Genomic DNA, 21601 nt, shown 5'->3' on the forward strand with positions numbered 1-21601 from the left:
CTCCCCCTTGCTATAATAATAGTAGGGATTTGGTCAAGTACGGGAGCATATACCCGCTGCCATGTGCGACGGCACGCGCTGCAAGATTCGGGACCGTATCCACCGTCAATCAGTGATGCAGCTACATGCATGCACATTGCTCTGCCCGTTTATCCACCATCGATCCAGGAGTCAGGGGCGCTTACTCATAGCGAACTATGAACTGCGCTGCAACTGCCGGCATGTGGCCGGCCTCGGCGGAATCTCCCCGAGTGCTTCCGCTTCTGGCCGTGAGCACGTGCTTGACGGATCGAAATTGCTGCTGCAGGTCGAATTAACTGCAGTATGGTAATGTGCCTTCGCTTAACTGTGGGAAGGCAGGAGGAGTTGAGTATCCCGTACTTCATAATTAATCAATTGACTGGTAATGTGACTCGCTTTTTGTTCCTTGATCCGGAGGGTCGCGATCCCGTCTGCACGCGGATAATTTCTCACACCTGGAGGTCTGAACGTCGCCTTGCCGCGAGCTTATTATTTATCACTTGCTGCGATTCCCAGTCCGGAACACACATTATTCAAGAACCGTATGACAACGGAAGCTCCACCCGTTCCACACGGCCTGTCCGGACGACGGAGCACCAGGTCGGCTCGCCAGGAAGACACCTACCGAATCCATGCGCTCGTCCCGGGAGCCGTCGTCGAACTTAGTCGCTCTTAGTCGGCCTTCCGCCCCGCCAAAAGGGGCCGCGGGTGGAGAGGTGGGCAGACCTCGAACGTTGCACGCACGGGGGCCATCGCCCACGCCGATTATTATTAGGTCTGCCAGCCAGTCCAGACTCTGAGTGCACTCCCTCGCCTGTCAGAGACACGAGTCGAGCATTCACGTCCTCTTTTCTCCTCCAGCCGCTGTCCAATTCGGCTCAGAGCAGATCGGCCATCCGAATTGTGTCACGCATAACCCAGCGTTGCGAGGAATGATGCCATAGATAGGATGGAATTCACCGATCTGTCTATCTGACGCCACCCAGATATGAAACGAATGCGACGAGCCGAATCAGCGATAAGGACGACGACTACCACCACCGCAACCCCCGCCTCGACCACGACACCACGCGCGATATATCACCATGCAGGTCAATATGCCGCCTCCCTCCAGTGAATCCCTCACCTCCAACATGGGGATCTTCATCCCCCCGTCCGTGTCCCATCTGGGCACGCCCTACAATACCGACCAAAAGAACCCCTCCATCCAGTCCGTTGCGACCATGGCTTCTGCCACCAGCGGCGGGCTGACAGCGGCCTCCTCGTCGTCGCTGTCCTCGGCTACAGACTACACAACCCATCCGTTCGCCAAGATCAACGATCGCACATACCTGCGGGATCCCGACAACCCGTATCCGCTGCCCTGCGACCTCCCCGAAATCCACCGGCAGACGCTACGCACCATGACACTCATCCGTGTCTTCGGGGCGCCTTTCTGTGCGCCTCAGCTCGAGAAGAACCCGCCCAGGCGGGTTCTGGAACTGGCATGCGGGTCGGGGCTGTGGTCGAGCATATGTCATGAATATTTCGCGCGCGACGGCCACACGGACATCTCGTTCACGGGCGTCGATATCACCCCTCTGGCCCCCGATCTGCGCAAGAGGGGCGTGAATTGGCAGTTCAAACGGCATGACCTCCGCAAACCCACCCTCCCTTTTCCTTCCGAGCACTTTGATTTCGTTTTCATCAAGGACGCGGGACTCTGTCAATCCGCGACCGCCCAGCAGGCCGAGCTGCTCAGCGAACCGTTGCGCGTGCTCAAACGCGGGGGGATCCTCGAAGTGTGGGATTCCGACCATGTCTTCAGATCTCTTCTTCCCAACCCTACTCCCGCCCCAGGGCTAGCAGAGAAAGACCAGGGGCAGGCCAATGCCACGGCGACCTACACAATCTCGCCGGCGACACCATTTACCAAGGCGCAGAACAAGTACCTGCAGGATTACAACACGTGGGTGGAGCGCGCCTTTGAGCGTCGCAAACTCAGCCCGATGCCCTGCGCCACCATCAGCATGTCCTTCACCACGGAAGCAGACAGCTTCCAGAGCGTCGGCAGCCGACGAATCGCCATTCCTCTCGGGGAGATAAGATGGGAACGGGAAGGTCAGAACCAGAACGCGCGCAAGCCCTTGACGGCCGAGCAGCTCTCCATACGCCGCACCGCATTGCTCACCGTCATCCAGATGATCGAAGCCATGGAGCCGATCCTGATGGAGGCAAGCGGCAAAAGCCGCGACGAGTGGGACCGGTGGTGGGCGGGCATGACGGCCGATTTCCTGCAGAAAAACGGCCTCGCCAGTGGGGAATGTCTCGAAATAGGCGCCTGGTGGGGGCAGAAAAAGAAGTGATTCAGCTCGAAGGGCGAGCTGAAGCAGGATCAAGGGAAAAAAAAAGGAAAGAAAAACAAAGAAATAAGAAATGACCGACATGATGAAAAAGAAAAATATAAAAACAAAAAAAATAAGGGAAAGAAAAGCCCACGATTGTTTATTTTATTTTTTTCTTTCTATATATATATTTGAAAGATACCCAAATTGATTTCGATGATTGGTGGTTGGTTGGTTGGTTGGTTGGCTGGTCTGTCTGTTTGTCTGTCTGTCGGTTAGCATATTATATATATGAATGATACACACGTGCCTTTTTCTTCATTTTCATTCTCTTCTTCTTTTGCTATTGTACAGGGACATGATAGGAGAAATATGAAGAGAAAGAGAGAGATGTATATATATCTCTCTCTCCCGATGCCCATGTCATTGTTATTGTCATTGCCATTGTTAATGGTTATGGAGTCTCGTATCTTTTCCTCAGTGTGCGGTATCGTTTCAGGTAATACCTGTTTTTCCCAAATCCAAGGTTTCTTGTCAGCATTGCCCAACTATTTTTGTTTCTTTTATTTTTTTTTCCATGTCCTTTTTTTTTAATAATATGATGCCATGAAAAGGAAAGTTTTTTGCTTGCACGTTTACATGCTGGTTGGTATGCAGTACATAGGGATAAAAAAATAAATGCAATAGGGAATCAGTTGTGTTGATTGGTTTCAGGGACAAACGATGGATTGTCTGTCTTGTCTCTCTTGATGGCGAGCTAATAGTAGGTAGGTAGGAGGTAGGGTTGGTCGTGTAGGTTGGCAGCTGACTTACATGGTCTCAATCTCTGTTGTCAGGAACCGGTGTAATAACGGAGTTCCAGTTCCTCTTGGTCAGCCTTCGATCCTCTTTTCTTCAGAAAGATAAGATAAGAAGAAACGGTAGAAGTCTGAAAAAAGAAAAGACAAAGGACAAATTTTGTTTTTGTTTGGGAGCATCCTCGCTTGTCTCGATCGATTTAATTAATCATGCTCGACGTAGATAGAAACGACCTTTTGGACTCTCCCCAGTATTCAAACAAAACCCAGTCACTCACGCGATAGATGAAAATCAAACTTACCCTTCTTCACAAACTCGGCCCTCTTGATCCCTTCCTCAATCTGCTTGTCGTCTGTAAGATGCGCCTTTCCGGAAAATGCGCGGTGCAGGCGGTCCCTGAAGTAGGTGTAACCGAGCGGGTATTCGCGGCCGAGGAAGAGTAGTTCTGTAGTAGCATTTACTTATTATTTAGGGTTTTCATGAAGAACAGGTATTATTAGTAATTGAGGGGGTAATTTTTTTTCCAAGGGCTTTCTTTTCTTTACCTTTATAGATGTTGATGACTTGTCGACGGAGTTCGGGGTTCGTCATTGTCGTCGTAATTGTTGTATTGTTATCGTTGTGATGGGATGTTGTCTGTGCTGGTGGAGTGGCACTTTGGGATTTGCATCTGATGTAACAAACGGGTGAATGGAATTCGAAGTCACCGATTCAGCTCCTCGAGCTCTGGGTGCTTTTCTGGAGTTATATATTATCGCATTAGATCGATCTACCGTGATTGTTAGCGGAGATGCTGCTCCAGTGCAAAAGAAGGAGATGTGTTTTTGAGACATTTGGAATTTAACATACTAGACTAGCAATCAGAAGAGCTCATGTAGCTTGTCATGGTCCATTGACGGAGTTTTCTTGCATTTATCGATGCTGTAGACGATAAGTCGACGCCGCTAAGCTTCGGCTTCCCCAGGCGAGTGGGGTTTACCGAGCTCCGGCAGTACCCCGACCGGGTTGCGGCGAGCTTCTTGAAGAACATTCCTTGTCGCGATCTGGGGCATTGAACAATATTCCGCATTGCTGGAAACTTGCAAACAAGACAATGAGCTCAATTCGCTTCTTGCGACGACCGCATCTGCATTCGTTTCAGCAGCCAGTGTTTAGTTTCTGTTGCAGTCAGAGCCGGACGCTGTCGACGCTCTCCACACGGCAGAATGCAGCTTCCCCTCAGTCGTCGAATGCGCCGTCACCGTCTACACCCTCGAAAGCAGATTCTTTAGATCCGCGATGGCTTACACTGATCAAGAGGAGGATTGGCAAATGCCTGATGTTTGGTCTCAAGCCGCCTCAGGTGGCAGAGGCAGGTCGAATCCTGCAAGAACTCGCGAGGGACTGGCGTGAATTGATTGCCGGCAGCGAGGGCTTCTTGACGGGAGAGACACGAAGGGCATTGTTCCGTCACAATGTTGTGTGGGGAGAGATGGTGAGCTTGCGATTTCCTTTCCAGCTGCGATTGAACGATTGCTGATGTGGTCCTTTGCCCTGCGTGGGTAGGATGTCATGGTAAGGACTGTTCTTTTAATATAGGGCCCTCTTTGATATTGGACAGGCTTTAGGCTTTCAACAGCATGCTGATGACATGAAAGGGTAAGCATTGGCTGCCGCACCATCTTGACGAGTCATGGAATAGCCTCTAACTTTTGTCGTCCAGGACACGTTAACAACGTCACTTATGTCAGATACGCTGAGACCGCCAGAGTAAATCTGATGCGCAACTACGCTACATATATAGATCCAGAGCATAAGCAGGAATGGCTAAACATGGTGGGTTCGACCGGCATCGGGCTGATTCTGCGAAGTATCAAGGTCGACTACAAATTTGTGGGTGCTCCAGATCACCAAATCTCTCATCGTGCTGATTCTGACGCCTTCTACCAGCCCATGAAATGGCCTGACAAAATCACGGTTTACCACAGACTCACGAGGGACCCGTCCGACTCCCTCTCGCAATCTGCATTTGAGCAGGAGGTGTTGATCCTTTCCGAGTCGCGCCAGCGGCCAGCCGCCCGGTGTGTCGAGGAGAACGTCATCTATGACTATCGATTGCAGCGCAAGGCACCTACGCCGCCGCCGTTCATCCTCGATCAGTTCAAGAAGACGTGGGAGTTGCAGGAAGAGTCAAAGAAGGCATGGCGACAGCGAATCGCGGAGATTGAGGACCGCGTCCGGACTCTGGAGCTGGAGAGCTGGGATCGAGAAGATGCTGTCGAAGACATGGGATCCGCTGCAGGGCGGTAACTAGACATTCGAGGTCGGCGATAAAATATTTGTCCGTAGATGGTCGAGCTTGTACAGAAGAGTATGATTGTATAGAAATAATATATCTCATTATTGTAACTTCATTATTGTAGATAAGATTTGATACACAACCTGGAAAGGTGTGTACTATAGTAGCCGTCATTCCTTCCATGGTCTATATTTTCTGTCAATCAAACATAGCACTCGTAAAGCAGTACTAAAGCTATCAATACTGTACTGTGCATAGGCATACGTGTGCATATACCTCAGATCGAATACTAATACAGAGTATATGTCTTTTCCACCAGCTCGCCCATAAGGATCTAGATTACCACCCACCGAGGTATTTTTACCTTTTCAGTACAGATGGTGCAGACGCAATCACCGTGCAGATAAGATCTGGATTATTCTTAGCCAAAGGTTGACGATCCTTCAGGTCTCACCCGGCATTTCCTAAAGCGGCTGGCTGACGTCGTATCCACCGAAACGCTGAGCAAATTATTCATGTTGTTTAGAAGTTTGGGGGCGGATGTGATTGCTCTGTATGCTGCCACGTTTTAAAACTTTTGGTTATGCTGTGGCGTGGCCTTTGGAGGACTGCATTTACCATTTTTATGTATTTGGATGAATTGATTGATTATTATTATTTATATCTATTCCCTGGAGAATCAGTAATAGTATACAGTATTGTTCTTTGACTGGTTGACTATGGAACTACTAGGTAGACTCTAATCTAGAGCCTTTCACAGTCCTTTGGACTAATACTGACTATTACTGTACTAGTATGGAAATCCCCAGAATCTCGTCACGGTCCAACATAAGCTTAGCCCCCAAAAAATGGTAGTGAGGGGCTATACTATAGTCTAGGCTACATATGTAATAATATACCCCGCCCAGCCTATGATAATCAATCTGGCATCATCTAACCCATGCAAGACATCGTGCAGTTGGTCGATTGATTGATTGATTATTTTCGCTTTTCTCCCCGGGGAAACCAACAATACCAGCCATGGTCACATGATGCTGAATCCGCCAGGATGTTCCTGTTTCTTTTTTGTTCTGAGCTGACTGACTGACGGGCAACTGCAACCTTTTTTTTGACTCTGTCCGCAGGGGAGGCTAGTAGGCTACCGTATTATTTAGGTAGCCTTGTCCACTCTCTAGCCATTGACCCGTTTTGGTTACGTATCTTCTTGCTTACTCCATGCAACATGAGGGATCTGCAATTCGTCTGGCCATACTCCTCCCGACTCCGGACTTCTTTCTCATGGACCCCGGCTGCGGAAATAATCATGGATGTTCCTGGTTCTTTAATTACTCTACGTACGGAGTGTAATTGCTGACCCTGGTCGTACAGTAGTATTCTGTCCTCCGTACAAGCGGGGAGGGGAAGAAATAGTCAAAAAAATAATAACAAACGATATTTACTGCCGATTGCAGATCGAGATGCTAGGTCGGTCTAGTTGATTTTTTTTCTTGAGGACCCCACTTTCATTATACGTAAGATAGATATACAGCAGAGACTTATGTCACTCTGAAGGATGCCTATAATCACACTTTCACTGTTACTTACTGATTTTTCCGCCGTAAGTTAGTATTACTAGTATTTAACTCAAAAGTCTAACTCTCGTCCTGATGAGATGGAAGGTTTTTCCTTTTCCTTCTAAAACGGCTCTTTCTAGCTTTTTGGCTTAGCAGCCGGTCGATCACCCCTCCTCCCATGTGCCGCAAGCCTGCAACCTGCAGAGGTAAAAAAAAGCGTATATGATCGCCCGGCCTGCAGCCCCATTTTTTTCCCTTAACTTAACCTTCTAACCCGTGTTCGGCAATAGTCCGTACAGACGTCAGGCAAACAAAATAATAAGCTCACCGACACCGACACGGGCAAACGACTAACTAATTAATTGGTCGAGTTGGAGCACGGGATCGAGCAAATTTTTGCGTCTGATAATTAGGTACGGAGTCCTCTGTCCAGATTAATTAGCCTGTCTGCAGAGTTAGGGCTTCGCTTGCTTGACTTCCGTATGAAAGTGCCGATGGAAAGAAACCCCGCCTGATCTGTTCTGTTTGTCGATCGCGGAGGACGATTGAATCAATTAGAATTAGACCGTGCGGAACGAGATACGGAGTATAGTGAGGGGAATAGTACTAATGCCATATGCTAATGCAAATCTTCAATTGAGATGGCCAACCTGATCTTTTAGTCCCGGATCCAGCGATAACCTAACTGTCTAGGTCTGTAAATCATCATAGGCACCACCTAGAGGCGTGGATACAGTAGACTGCAGCTGAGTTAACGGCCGTACCTCGTTCTGAAGTGTCTAGTCCCCACTGGGCAGAATCCCAGCGCGGGAATGAAGAAAAAAGAAATCGGGAAAATCTCCAGCATCAATGACAACTCAGAGAAACAAAGAGGGAAAAAAAAGCAAAAACCCCACAGTGACGCATCTGGACCGTTGTCATCGTCCCGGGTGAGTCATCTAGCAACTGGATCCATTTTCTTAAAATTTCTTAAGTTCTTTTTCGTACCGTGTTATTGTGCTCCTATTAATAGTCCTGAAATAAACACACGGGTTGTCAAAGAATCATTATGGGAGCTGTCCATCTCAGTCATGGCCATGGAAGCAATTAGCCATTTACCCACGATGAGTACAGTCCATACTCCGTATCCCTGTCCCTGTCAATAATAACAGCAGCGTAATAATCCTGCCAGGAAGTCCAACAGGCTAAGGCAGCCCATCCACGGCGCAACCGAACCCGCCGGCCTCGTCTTGGCATCGGTAAGCGCCCATATCCTGCATGCACCGACATGGCCGGCAGCCATTGGCATGCCAGATCCATCCATCTTCATGGTCTGTCGCCAGCATCTGTTTGCCTATTCGGGCGGGAAGACTGCACGTATCGGAGGGCGCCTGCCCTGGATGGGGTGTAGCGGGACGCGAGAGTTGTCCGGATCGACATTGCTTACCATACTGCAAAGATCGTTCTATATTGCGCTTTGTAATCACCGGTACGCGGTACACCATCCATACGGGGTGCTCTGTATATATGCGGTTACAGATGAATGTTCGCCAGACGGCTGGTTCTGACTGAACTGACGTCTTCTCGACTTTGAAACAGAAGCAAGGAGCGGACTGTACTCTATATGTAGTGATCGTAATAAGAATAGCAGCATGTTTGTAACGGGAATCGTCGTCCGAGGTAGACGATCGCGCCACTTGCGCCATTGTTATGGAGCTTAATAAGGCAACTAGTCATGTCGACCCAGGTCCAGCAGTTCCGGGTCCATGGCTGGCATCCATCAAGATATACGGTATATACAACTGTCAGCAATAGAGAACTGTCAAGAAATTTCTACTTCCTGCAGACGCAGGTCGACGTTGCGATCCTGCATGCTGCCAGGAATGCATGTACTCCGTATTCTGCACTGTCTGTAATTCAATACCGTAACATACACTCGTACGGCAATACACTCGTATGGGAGGCAATTGACAGCAATAGTCACAACACCGACACCGATGAGGTGGTCTTCTGCATGCCATCAGATCAAACCGAAGACGACCAGAGCAAAACCACAGAGCATCTGCACCAGCTGCCAACGGAGATGCTGGCGTGCCGGGGCGATTCCGGTCGAGCCGTGTAACCCGGGCTTAGTCTTGACGTCGACCGCGTATTGTTTCGGTACGAGGCCGCTGCAGCCACTGGCCGGAGGCGCTAACCTGACAAACGACGCCCTGAAACAGGCGGCTTCTCTGGGCCAGTCGACTATGAGCATGGCGAGATTAAAAGCAGGCGCCCGTTCCTCATATGGATGCGCTGCGATGCTGCTATTATCGGCATTCCTGCCTGAGGCTGCCACGCCTGTGTGGCTCATCTGCATTTCTGGTTTGTTCGGCTCGGCCAGACGATCGACACGACGCAACTCGCCCGGCTCGTTCTTTCCCGCCCGCTTCTTCGCTGTCCTCCATACCAGTCCAGAGCCAACCCAAACCGGACCAGGCCAAAAATCCTCTTGCCTACTCGGTCTAAACTCTCTCTTGCTCTTTCCTTACCCTTCCTCCCCCACCATCTTTCTCTCCCTCTCTTTGCTTGCACGCCTTGCGGCTCTCTTCCCCTCCCCTAGACGGGATCTAGGCAGAGAATTCCTTTTTGCCATTCTGCCTTCTCGTTCTTGTTCTTCCCTCCTTTGCGCCGAATTCCCCCCCTTCCTCCCCCCTTCTCTCTCCGATCCCGCCCACCTCTGCGGTGTTTTTCGCCGACAAAACGTCTCCGGTCACGCCTGGTTCCTAGTCCTTGGCTCTCGCCTGCCAAGCTGACTCGGAACTGGGCCCTCTCACGTCCCCTCGTCCATGCCACGCTCAGCGGCTGCCGCTCGGAGAGGTCATCACAGCAGCAATCGTCATGAGAACGGTGTCGCAGCTCCCGGCAAACGGATACCTAAGCAAAAGTCGAATGGACATCTGAATGGGAATGCCAGCAGCGGAGCCTCCTCCGCCTCCGGCTCGCAGGTGGATTTGCGTGGCTCCAGCGACTCGGTAGGCACAGCCACGGCGACGGCGACAAAGGCAAACGGCGCGGCGGATGGCTCCAAGGTCGATTGCAACGGTCGGGCTTATGGCAACCACGGTGACCACAAGGTTAACGGGGAGATGGCCTACGGACATTCGAACGGGACGGCGGCCGCGGACGCCAACGGCCAGCTGTCTTCTCGCGCAGACAAGGCGACGTCCGCTGCAAAGAGGTCCGCTCAGAACTCGTCCGTGAACCCGATCACTCTCGCCTCGACTATTCTCAAGTCGTGCCCGATGTACGACACCATCGCGATCCTGATCTTCCTCCTGCAGCTGCCTCCGATGGTCCTTACGCTGGTCCAGTTCCTGTTCGCCTCGCTGACGTTTATGCCTCCTGGTGGTGCCTCCTCGGGCTCTTTTACCTCCAACTTCGACATCTTCCAGGGCCCTGCTGGCACGCCATCTCTCGGGACGATGATCGCCATGGACGGGTTCTGTCTGCTGCTCTGGGGTCTTTTCATGTGGACCTGGGCTCAGAACTTCGCCCTCGACCTGGCTCAGGTGCAGGTGGCCATCACTCTGGGAGGTGGCGGTGCGGGCAAGAACGGAGGCGTCAATGCGCTGTGCGTGGGCATCGTTCTTTTCCTGCATATCATCCGAAGTAAAGGCATTCAAGATTTCGTGGCGAGTCACCTGGTCGCCTCGAAACTTGTCAGTCCCGATGTGCTGTCGCGGTGGTCGAAGCTCATGCCCCCGGAGTTTCGACGAACGGAGCCACAAACGTCCCCGAGTTGGATCAGGAGTCTTCTGGCCATCCACATCTTGGCTCAGGCGGGCACGGCCATGGCGAGGCGCTCAATGGCCCGGAACCGTTCTCCTCAGCCGTCTCGGTCGGGGAAACGTACGGATGCGGAGGCCTCTGCCGGCTCGCAGACTCAGATTGACTCAGCTTTTGAATCCGGGACTAGTGCCACATCGATTGCTGGTGCAGACGGGGCTCTCATCGGTTCCGCGGCTTTGAAGGAGAGTAGGGATCGATTAACTAGCGCTAAAAAGCGAAGAAGGCAGGCAAATCAAGTTCGTAGTCGACAACCGTTTTGGGCTGCTCTGGCGAGTACAAAGGTCACCGTAATGAGGGAATACGAGCATTCTAGAGCCATTTCGAAAACCACCAGGGGTGTTCCGATGACTGAAGATGACCTTCAAGGGATCACTCTTGACGACGGGCTGATCTGGATTACAGAGATTGACAGTTCTACCATCAAGTTTGCTGCAGCTGATTTTGCTTCCTCAGACGATCCGACTACTTCCGGCGGTTGTGAAGATGGACGTTGGGGCAATCAGGATATGGAGCCATTCTACGTCTGTGTCAATGGAGCCCTCTGGGCGACTGCAACAGTCACCAGAGTGCACGAGGGGCCAAAAGGATCGAGTTCGGTGCAGTGGCGGGGTGAGATTTCGGGTCTGGCACCAAACTGCGCATACACATGCTCCTTTGTGCGCAGTGACACCGATGAAGAAATCTGTGTCATGAGTGTCAAGACTCCTCCGGCCCCCGATACCGATCAAGGTAAGAGCTATCTCTTCCTTTACCATCTGATTGACGTGGTATTGACGATCGGAAGCAGCGGCCTCCTCGATTGCAGCTCCTCCCGGACCATTCCACCGACCATCCTCTCCCACGACTACTCTGAAGAACTCGATCGTCAATGCGGAAGCAAAGCTCAACGAGAAACGCGCCCGCTTGAAAAAGGCCAAGAACGACCACAAGCTCGTTATCTCGCGTGTCAAGAAAGAGCTGGACACTTACAACCATCGATTGAACAGTGGCAACGATGAGAATCGTCAAAAGCAGCGCTCCCTGCAATTGGAAAGGAACATTCGACAGACGGAGGAAGCCACGGCCGTACTCGAAGTTCAGCTCGATAACATGGAGAATATCCCCGAGGAGGAGCTGGAGAAGTGGACGACCCAGAAAGCCGCGTATGAACGCGAATTGGAAACGCTCAACACCGCCAAGGAGGATCTGTTGGCAGCACGAACCGCAGTTGCTCGCGAAATATCGTCACTGGAATCAGAACTGAATTCCGCGATCCAGAAGCGTGAGCGTCTCCAAAACCGCAGGACCAGGCTCAACGAGCAGTACGAGAGGATCGTTTCCGCCAATGCCCAGGGCCTCAACGAGCGAGAACGTCGGGCTGCCGAACAATTTGCGCGGGAGCAGGATCAAGCCAAGATTGAGGCAAATTTCAACGAACAGCTTGCCAGGATCAGTCGGTCAGTGCAAGACTACCAGATGCGTACGAATCAACTCTGGCAGCAAGCCTCGGCGATCGAGCAGGCGATTCAACAACAGCAGCAGCAGATGCTCATGGAAACCGGGCCTTTGACGCCGGAAGGCAATCTGCCTGGCACGAATCCTCCGGCTGAGAATGCGAACGCTGCTGGCGGGATGACGATCACTCCTGCAAACAGTCGAGCAATCCTGGGATCGAGCTTGTCCGCTTTGCGGTCCAGCCCACAACAGAGCACGTCTTCAGCTCCCGCCACGTCTTCTTACCCGACGAGCCCGCTGCAGTCCATGCAACAACCACAGCAGTACCAGGCCTCACCGCGCGTAAGCATGGCGTCTTACCTTGGACGGGACTTCACTTACCGAGATCGGTCTTCCTCCAATCGGTCAGCCCGAAGCAGCCTGTACGCTGATTTTGACTTTGCAGACGGCAATCGGGAACGGCGGAGCTCTGGCTCTGATGGGAAGGGGCACGCTAGCCCAACCTACGGCCCCATCGGTAGTCCGTTCACCCGTGCTGGAAGTCGGGGCAGTGGGAGCGCCAGCGGAAGCGGAAGTGGAAGTGGAAGTGGAAGCGGCTGCGACAGCCCCCAGTCTGCACGTGCTGAAAGCTCGTGAAGTTTGCAACGTTCTTGGTCATCAGACAGATCCTTGGTGATCTGGATATGGTTGTGGAGCATGCCTGTCGGGTCGTTCTCTTCGCCTGCATGCAGTCCTTGGTGGTCTTTGTTTTCTCCTGTACTTTTGGTGGTGTCTCGCCCTCTTACGCTTTGTATCCTTCTTGCATAGATGGGTGTCTCAGTCGTTTTTCTTTATTTCCTTTCTTGTTGGTCTTTGGTCGAGAACCACCTGCACATTTTTTTTTCCCGTCCAGTATATTTTATCGATGGCCTCCGGTCATCAGTTCGATGTGTGGGATGAAAGAAAAAAAAAGAAGGAGGAAAGAGAAGACGACTGTACTATGATATAGAGATATCTTTTTTTGGACTAGCCAGATCAGCCTGAAAAACGGGAGTGATAAAAAAAAAGTTTTAGCCATGCCTGTTAAAATTGTCCCATCACTGGTCTCTGAAGTAGGCGACGTAGGAGAGTGTAGAACGTGTGTAGTATGGTCAACAAACAGCAAACGAGAAATAGATGCAATCCTATCAACTCATGAACATGAATGAAAAGGTCTATCTATGACTGACCCATGCATGACCATGGTTTGAACACCATAGTTGATTGATATGGCAGAATTTAGTATCCTTAATTTTAATTTATTCTTTTTTCTATCTATATTCATATTTCATATTCGATCATATCTGATCACCCATTTTCCAGAAACGGGTATCTGCATACGTCAGGCAGAAAAACTCGTTGCCTTCTTCTTTCTCCTTTATCTTGTTCTGCTGCTGTATCCCTGTTGTCGATTGCGGTTGCGGTTGCGGTTGCGGTTGTTGGTGTTGGTGCTGGTGTTGCTGCTCGATAACTCGCACGACGCTTCCCAGGACGATCGTGTGGTCGTAGACTTGGATCGCTTGCTGCGGGAGGTATTTACATTCGAAGATGAAGGGGAAGTCGATCACTGACTCTGACTCTGACTCTGACTCTTGCGCAAGCAACGTTCCCTTGCTATTCTCATTATTCTTAGTCTTCTTATTATTCCGGCGGAGAATCGGCAGGGGCTCCTCCTCGTTGTCGTCGCCGTAGTTAACACCACCGAATTCAAACTCCCCCATCCCCCCCTTCTGGTAGAGTTGTAGATTCTCATTCCCCCGCGAGAAATCCCGGGCCAGCTTCGCCGTCGCGGCGCTCGGCGCGAGCAGGTGCACCAGGAACCGGCCCGAGGATTGCAGCGCGTTCAGCGTCTCTGACGGCCGTCGCACGTTGAATGAGACGACCGGTTCCGGGGAGAGGGTTACCGTGTTGAAGGACGATACGGTCATGCCTCGGAAGATGGGCTTTTTGTTGCTGTCTGGCGGCAGCGCACGCCGGTCTGATGCGGTGATGATGGCGACCGGATGTGGTACCCGACGCATGAGGAGGCGCACCTTGTGGGAGAGACTGGAAGCGTCTTCATCTTGTTGGTCTCGATTGTTGGTAGTATTACTCGGCTCCTGCTCCTTCTTCCTGTTCCGGCTTTCCGGAGTGTCCTTTACATCCACCGCTGCGTTTGTGTAGAGATTTCTGCTGCCGGATGGAACAGGTAGCCATCGTCGTTGTCGTTGAATAGAACCTTTGCCAAAGGGACTCGAACTGACTTGTCGTCGAGAGCTGCGAGGAGATGATAAAGGAGGAAGTATGAAGGAGGAGCGACAGATAGTAGTAGACGTCAATTGGATATCTGGATATATATAATACGTAAGCAGGCTGGACAATAATCAACGAAAAAAAAAACAACGGAAAGAAAGAGCAAACTCACCTCTACAACATCCTGATACTCGACTCGCGTAAAGCGTGCATGGCAGAGATGGTAGCAGCTTCATCCCGCGGAAGTGTCGTCGGGCGGAAGAGATGCTCGACGACGACGCCTTCCTCACGACAGTACTTTGAAAGAATGGCACTGAAAGGAAATTTCCAAGCCTCCCGGCCTCATGGTTCAGGTCGTCGCTCAGTTGCAGACCTTCAATTGTACTCCATTGTTGATTGAACTTTTTTTACTTCCAGCGCAAACTCCGGCGTATCAACGATGTCGCTTACATAATGCGTCTCCGTTCTCCGCGAAATTTCTCCAACTTCCGCAAATACCTGTCTAAACGACCAGTCAAGCAAACAGGTCAATTCAATTCAACCACGACTTTCCATTTTTTTCACTACAATCCCTTGAAGGTACCACAGCATGTCGGTCAACCTTCCTCTCCGCCGCGCCAGCACCGGCGCAGCGACCGCATTGCCCTCCACGACATTCATCTGCAACCAATGCCGACATGCAACACTCCTCCGTCGACCCAAACGGCCCTACACCTTCACGCAGCTCGTCACCCTCTCCGATGGAAGCACGTTCATCCATCGGACCACGTCCCCGGCCCCCGTCTACCGCTCGACCCGTGACACGCGCAATTCCCTGCTTTGGAACCCCTCCAGCGTCAAGCTGATGACCGTCGAGGAGGACGAGGCCGGTCGTCTGGCTGCTTTCCGTGCCAGGTTCGGTCGCAGCTGGGACGCTGCTAATACGAGTAGTGAGGAAGCTTCGAAATTTGAGAAATCCGAGACGTCTGCGTCTGCGTCGTCGTCATCGTCACAGCCGGTGGACCAGAAGAAGACGGGCGAGACGCAAGCTGATCAAGAGGCTGCCGCAGCAGAGGCGGCAGCTGTAGCACAGGCCGAAGCAGAGCTCCAGGAAGAAGAGGACAACCTGCTGGATCTGATCAGTTCGTTTGGCCAGGCGCAAGAGGAACAGCAGTCTGGGAAGAAGAAATAATCGAGAGGTTTTCGCCAGTCTTTGATTGTCATTGTGCTTGTGATCAGGGAGAGGGAGGTCTCTAGGTCAAAACAAAGCGATTTTAATTGAATTGAATTGGATCGAGAGACGGAAGGGAGGGACAAGGCGTTGCGCGTCGACGACGGAGTGATGAAAATCACGAATGGCAAACACACAGGCAAAAGCCATCCGAGCTCGATCGATTGATCCTGAGGAACTTGATTGACTGACTGGCTGGCTGGCTGACGGGGTCTCATCATCTACGTACGGACACAAGGAAGCTGTCGACCGAGGAGAACAACCTCATCGCATCGCATTGCATCTGTGACGACTACATACGGATATCATATTGCTGGTCTGTCCTGGGTTGTGATTTATTATCATACAAGCTTTTTTTGTACTGTACTGTATTGTACATTAGGGTATCTATGGAACAATTTCTTTTCTTGCTTTTATTTTCTTTTCTTTACCTCGCTGGTCAAACCCTAGATACCGACGATCTCAGATCCGTCTCCCTTTTCCGGTGATCGTAAAATCAATTTGTGTTTTTATTCCTGGGTACAGAGTACCTAGGTAGAAGCTTTAATCTGGATGATCCATTCCTGATGGAATCACCGTGTCTCTCTCAAGTTTCCAACACTCATACTTCTCGTCCCTCACCTTCCTCCCTTTATTTCTTTCTCTTTCCCTCCCTCTCATAAACCATGCAGAATCCATGTCCTCTCTTGTCGACTAAATGCAATCCTTCACCTTGACTCGCTCACTCGCTCACTGCCAGGTACCTAATCCACACCTCCTCCTTCCCTGGGCTTCCGAACAAAGGCGTATTTGGTTCCACGTCTGTTTCTGAGGGCTTTTTTTCTGGAGACCAGGTCAGGCACTGAAGATGTCAATCAGCAATTGAATTTCTCAGATAGGTCCTATAAGATAGTTACCTTGGCCCACCCTCTCCTCTATATTAGGGTTTGGGGCTGCTGCTTGATCAATCATTGAAATGGCCACGTCTCGGGTCAGGCCTTTTGAAGTTCAAAGGGCTTATGGTGTGAATTTTTTTTCTAATAACAGGTTAGGAAGACAAGCAGTGAATAAAAGGTAACGATGAGGTTTCATAATGATATGTTGGGGAATGGTCCATTTACATATGTTGTTCTGGTCCCCTACGGAGTAAAGCATTATTGATATTGATAGTCAACACGCTGCTCACTGTCAGACAAATAGTGGCAGCGCATTGACAGTGGCTTTCTGTGCTTTGTAGCCTAGTAAATTTCATGAAACAATGAAAATAAGTAACGTTAGAAGTGGGTATATTATATTGCATGTTTTGATATTTAAACAAACAACCTTGATAAAAAGTAGATCACAAATGATCAATCTCTGAGGCTCATAAGGAGACATAAAGGTTTGACATAACAAGTACTGAGACAAGTGTATCATTGGCTCGGGGGAGCCTACATGGTAATATTTTTACAAGGAGGATAAAAGACCCTCGATTTCACTCTTGCTGCTCGCTAGTCACTGCTGCAGCCGCCTCAGTATCCCCTTTGGGTGCAGCTTCGCCGTCGTTGGTGGCAGGCGCCGGCGGTTGGTAGAATGGATTACCATCTTCACCCGCATCCAACTGCAGGAGGAACGTCTCCCACAACTCGATCAACTGTAAGGAGAGTCAGTATAGTCCTCTCAAAAGCGATTGTGGTTTTTTTTTTGCCTACCTCCTTCTGAGCCTCTACTGCGCTCTCTAAAAAGGTCTCAACCCCCGATTTGAAATCCTCTACCTTTTCTCTTTCGAATCTCTCCAACTCATTTCGCATCAATCGACCCATGTCCTCGAATAGAAGCCGAGCCTGGTGCACTTTTCGTTCCGCATCGGCTACGTCTGCGTTAATCTGGTTGAGACGGTCCTGCTGCGTCTTGCCTTGACGGAGAAGCTTCTCCTGGGTATGTCTTCTCTTCTGCAACTCTGCCTCAGCAGCGTGCCAGCTGTGGAACGCCTTCTGTCGCTGTGAGAAGGCAGTTTTAACGCTCCCAATCAGCCGAATGTACTCATCCACAGTAATACCAAGAGTCAAAATGTCCTGCTGTGCTTGGCGCTCGTAGAGCTCCCGTATCCGTAGCTGGACCTCTGATAAACTGTCCAAGGGGCCCGAGAGTGCTGGTGACAATTCAACGGAAGCCAGAGCGTGTAGAGAAGCTGAAAAGTCACCAGCTGCTTCCGCAAGCCCTTTCCTTTGGGCGACCACCGTATCAATAGCCTTCATCAAGGCTTTCAATTGGTTCTCCAAAGCGTCCAGATAGATCTTGCGATCATGAAACCACTATAGACTGTTAGTCTCGAACAAAGGTTGAGAAATATCTGACTCACGTCATCATGCTCTATGAATTTCCCGCCCCCACCTACGGAGAGGCCTAATGAACCGAACATGCCCTTGTTCTGACCTAGGTCCGGTTCTCGGTTTTCTTTATTCTTGACGTCGAGGCTAAAGGATTCACTCTCCAGGAAGATCTTCAGATCACCATCATGCTGCAGGATAGGGTGAGCTGTAATTTTGTTGAGCATACGTTCCAACGCAGCTCTCCGGGACTCGACGAAGTTGCTATCGAAGCGGCCAACTGCCTGCTTCTCCGGAGGAGGCGGAACCACGACGCCTGGATTATTGTTGTGTAGCTGATTGTACAGCCAGAGGAAATCTCTATACCGTCTGCTGACCTCAAATTCCGGTCGTCGATATGCTTTTGAAGTAGTCTGCGCATGTCTCATGAGTTATCGATCTCCTTTCGCATCAGGATGAACAATCTTACCTTGGTCCGGACTTGATATACGATATGGCTGCTCGTTAGATCACCCACTTTATGCGGGTCGCCAACCGTAATATGAAATGTCGGCTTGGCTGCCTCTTCCACGCTTATACTGGGTTGTGTTTGTCTCTTGGGACCTTCCGTACTTGGGGGAGGCTGAACTGGTGGAGGGCCCTTGATCCGTTGGTCATCGTCCAAGCTCACTGAACCCATCAACCCTGCTGCACTCGAGGATTGCGAAGTGGATGACGTGGGCCGGGTAGTGTGCGCAGAAAACGGCTCCTTCTGAGGCGGCGCAGGCGCTTCTTCGCCCAACGATTTGTCTCCGAGAGGTCCCAGCGGATCGGCAGCATCATCGACAGCTTCCAACTTTGTGGCCTGAGCGCTGATCTTCCGGGGTGTTCTAGGCCCTCGTCGGACAGGCGATCGCGGTGTCGTTAACGTGTCTTGCGTTGTCGGCTGACTGGGAGCCGCGGATGTCGAGGACCCTACGACAATGACCATGAGGGGGCGTCCATGAGATGTGAGCGTGCGAAAGAGGCTTACCACTGTGTACCGTATCGTCATTTCTCGTAGTCGACTGCGAGGGCACGTCTATTCCCGTAGCATTATCAGTATCCCGTTCAATGACAGGACTGTATCTAAGGCAACATCGGGTGTCACTTCTTACCGCCCCATGGGGATTCTCCACCATCTAAATCCATTTCAACGCGAAGAACTGGAGGCTCACTGTTCGAATTGCGCGAGAGGAAAGGGTGCCAGAAGCAACGATCGATGCGCTGCGCTGGGCGTTGACTTGGGGAAAGACCTAGCTGGAGTGAGGAGTACCGGAGCTTTTGGACCAGGTTTGCCTGCTTGCTATGGTTGGTGGAGTGGATGGGTCATCCTGCTCCGCGCGCCGTCGGTGGCGCTTAGTGATTACACCCGCCCCTCAGGCTGCCGCATAAACTGCAGTTACTGCGTTCGGATAGTCAAAATATTTACTCGGAAATATTGATCTGCGTGAACACAATTATTATAATACGCTTTTTACCCCTACTTGACCGTTATCTGATTTTCTATTTGGTCCTTCGAACCTATAATATGGGTATTGTCGAGGGATTCAGTGTGCCAATGGTGTGACAGCTATCCCCAGCTCTCAAACGCTAGATAAAAAAGCAGATTTGAGTATCAATGTCATCTGATAACAAGGTCGAAGCGAATTTTCAATTCGAATCGACTCTATTTTCTGGCAGGAGTTGAAAAAGCTATTCTTTGTATATACAGTGCTAACAGCTGACTCGACGCTTCAGGTCCGAATGTAAAGGGTACTTGCTTCGTATCGCATGGCAGAATTCATCAATTTAACAGACATCGCAGGCTAAAATTGCTGACTGACGAAGAATGCACTGCGAAGGTTGTTTCAAGCCGGCCTATCTAGGTCCACGGAATGCCCAACTTGTGCATTTCGACCGCTAGCTGGAAGAGATAGTCTAGGCTCTCGCACTGGGTCTTGGCCTTTGCAACATCGTCTCCCCAGACATATCTGAGAAAGAGAGTCAGAAACTAGAACCACCAGTTCTAGGTGAAAGGGCATCATGACTTACATTCCATGTCTCCGTACCAGAACCGCATAGGTATCGGGATTCTGGTCCATTGCCTTTTCCAGGCTCTCCGTAAGATCCTCTTCAAACGCGGTGTTCTCAATAATGGGGATTCTCAAGGTATCGTGGAAACCGAGCATGCCTTTGCCCTTGCCCCTGGGGATACCCTTGATCTGCTCGATGTTGCTGATCTCGAAGTAGGCGTCTTTACCGTGGTCGCGCTCGACGAGCAGCGTCACCAGCACCGCCCATTGTGAATGCGTGTGGATGCAACAACCAGCGCCGCGGTCGAAGGCGGCCAGAAACAGAGGGGTACACGCAGATGGCTTCAGGTCCTGAGGCTTGCGAATATATTTGCGCTCCGACGGAGGGTATTTAGGAGTGGGGTATTGGAGGACGAAGAGATTCTGGGGTTGTATCAACTCTTTCTGGACGCCGGACGGAGCGATGTAGATGTGATCTCCACGGCGGATCGATGTCTACACCAAGATCGAGAATATGATCAGCGCAGTCCCTCCGTTGGATGCGGTAAGAAAATAATGGCGCTTACCCCGCCGCCAGTACCAGTGACCCATCCCCAGTTATAGAACTTGCGACAGAGCTCCGGGATCAAGTTGGCAGGATGCTCTGGGTCGTCCGACTGGACCAGATGGTCATTGTTGCCATTGGCCTCGACAATCTTGTCTTGTGTGTCCGTCATGGCGGGGAGAGAGCACTCCGTGGCTCTTACAGTGGCCCGATGGTAAACGAAATGCGATTTAATAAATAATGAATGATATTGAGAAGCGTGAGAGTTGAAGATAGATACCACTCCGCGCAGTGAGGACTCAAGTCCACGAGCGACCGGGTCGATGTGGACGCAAAGTCGGTATGCGAGAGTATAGGGGAGGGGTGGTTATACAGATACTTATTTTTCTGCGCGGGGAGCCCGTTGTCGCCATCGCTCACGCCATTGGGCGGTGGTGAGAACAGCCCATCGGAGTGGTTGAAAGAGTATTACCACTTTCCCCCCGCAAGGCGGCGTAATTGCGACTTTCTATTGGCAGGAAATATTACTACCTAGATACTACCTTACTTACCTTACTTACCTAAGCTTAAGGTAAGATAACCTAGATACCTAGGTACCTCTCCAGCAGAACTCCGATGCCGCAACGTGGGGAAACCGCCTTTTGCAGTGTTGATTATGCATGTTAATTGTCCATTGATCAACCAGTACTGCCCAGAGTCATCAATGCACGCTGCTGTCGGGCGGTCGCATGCTGGCACAAGCAACAAAGAACGCGGCGCTGGCAGGCACAAGGGCAGGCACGGCGGATCTATCGAACATGGCAGAACCGCGCCTAGCCCGATCGGGCGAGCTTAACCAGAACAAGTAGCTCTCCAGCAAAGAGGCCACCTTTGAGATTCGCGCATCAGCTTCAACTTATATACCCCGACATTTCTTTCTCTCCTCCACGCTTCCCTTCCTTCCTTGTGCTGTGCTGTTGTTGTGCTGTGCCCCTCCCTGCCTCGCTCGGCACTCTTTTTCTCTTCCTCTCACCCTGGAAAGAGGGTTGCTGGCCTTGGTCCTCTTCTGGTCTTTATCA

General features: G+C 51.0%; 6 protein-coding genes across 6 annotated transcripts; 4 read left to right on the forward strand and 2 right to left on the reverse strand.

The window, feature by feature from the left end:
• Positions 1 to 1106: 1106 nt before the first annotated feature.
• On the forward strand, positions 1107 to 2366 carry T310_4569 (SAM binding motif containing protein; the record flags this gene model as incomplete). Its single annotated transcript, XM_013472546.1, has 1 exon — positions 1107 to 2366. One exon carries the CDS (start codon positions 1107 to 1109, stop codon positions 2364 to 2366), a length of 1260 nt encoding a protein of 419 aa, XP_013328000.1.
• Positions 2367 to 4236: 1870 nt separating this feature from the next.
• Positions 4237 to 5751, forward strand: T310_4570 (uncharacterized protein; the record flags this gene model as incomplete). Its single annotated transcript, XM_013472547.1, has 6 exons — positions 4237 to 4617; positions 4744 to 4781; positions 4874 to 5428; positions 5472 to 5493; positions 5546 to 5572; positions 5680 to 5751. 6 exons carry the CDS (start codon positions 4237 to 4239, stop codon positions 5749 to 5751), a joined length of 1095 nt encoding a protein of 364 aa, XP_013328001.1.
• Positions 5752 to 8688: 2937 nt separating this feature from the next.
• On the forward strand, positions 8689 to 12854 carry T310_4571 (Ubiquitination network signaling protein; the record flags this gene model as incomplete). The annotated part of the gene is made up of 4 exons (XM_013472548.1): positions 8689 to 8907; positions 8978 to 9317; positions 9852 to 11513; positions 11572 to 12854. 4 exons carry the CDS (start codon positions 8689 to 8691, stop codon positions 12852 to 12854), a joined length of 3504 nt encoding a protein of 1167 aa, XP_013328002.1.
• Positions 12855 to 13534: 680 nt separating this feature from the next.
• On the reverse strand, positions 13535 to 14704 carry T310_4572 (Uncharacterized protein; the record flags this gene model as incomplete). Its single annotated transcript, XM_013472549.1, has 2 exons — positions 13535 to 14562; positions 14641 to 14704. 2 exons carry the CDS (start codon positions 14702 to 14704, stop codon positions 13535 to 13537), a joined length of 1092 nt encoding a protein of 363 aa, XP_013328003.1.
• Positions 14705 to 15057: 353 nt separating this feature from the next.
• Positions 15058 to 15639, forward strand: T310_4573 (50S ribosomal protein L36; the record flags this gene model as incomplete). Its single annotated transcript, XM_013472550.1, has 1 exon — positions 15058 to 15639. The coding sequence occupies one exon, from the start codon at positions 15058 to 15060 to the stop codon at positions 15637 to 15639; it is 582 nt and encodes a 193-aa protein (XP_013328004.1).
• Positions 15640 to 17131: 1492 nt separating this feature from the next.
• T310_4574 (sorting nexin-1) lies at positions 17132 to 20715 on the reverse strand (the record flags this gene model as incomplete). The annotated part of the gene is made up of 9 exons (XM_013472551.1): positions 17132 to 17290; positions 17349 to 17951; positions 17999 to 18379; positions 18436 to 18920; positions 18979 to 19026; positions 19103 to 19244; positions 19472 to 19508; positions 20019 to 20494; positions 20566 to 20715. The coding sequence occupies 9 exons, from the start codon at positions 20713 to 20715 to the stop codon at positions 17132 to 17134; spliced, it is 2481 nt and encodes an 826-aa protein (XP_013328005.1).
• Positions 20716 to 21601: the final 886 nt, after the last annotated feature.

Source organism: Rasamsonia emersonii (assembly GCF_000968595.1).
Source record: "Rasamsonia emersonii CBS 393.64 chromosome Unknown ctg1118621760132, whole genome shotgun sequence".
Lineage (NCBI taxonomy): Eukaryota > Fungi > Ascomycota > Eurotiomycetes > Eurotiales > Trichocomaceae > Rasamsonia > Rasamsonia emersonii.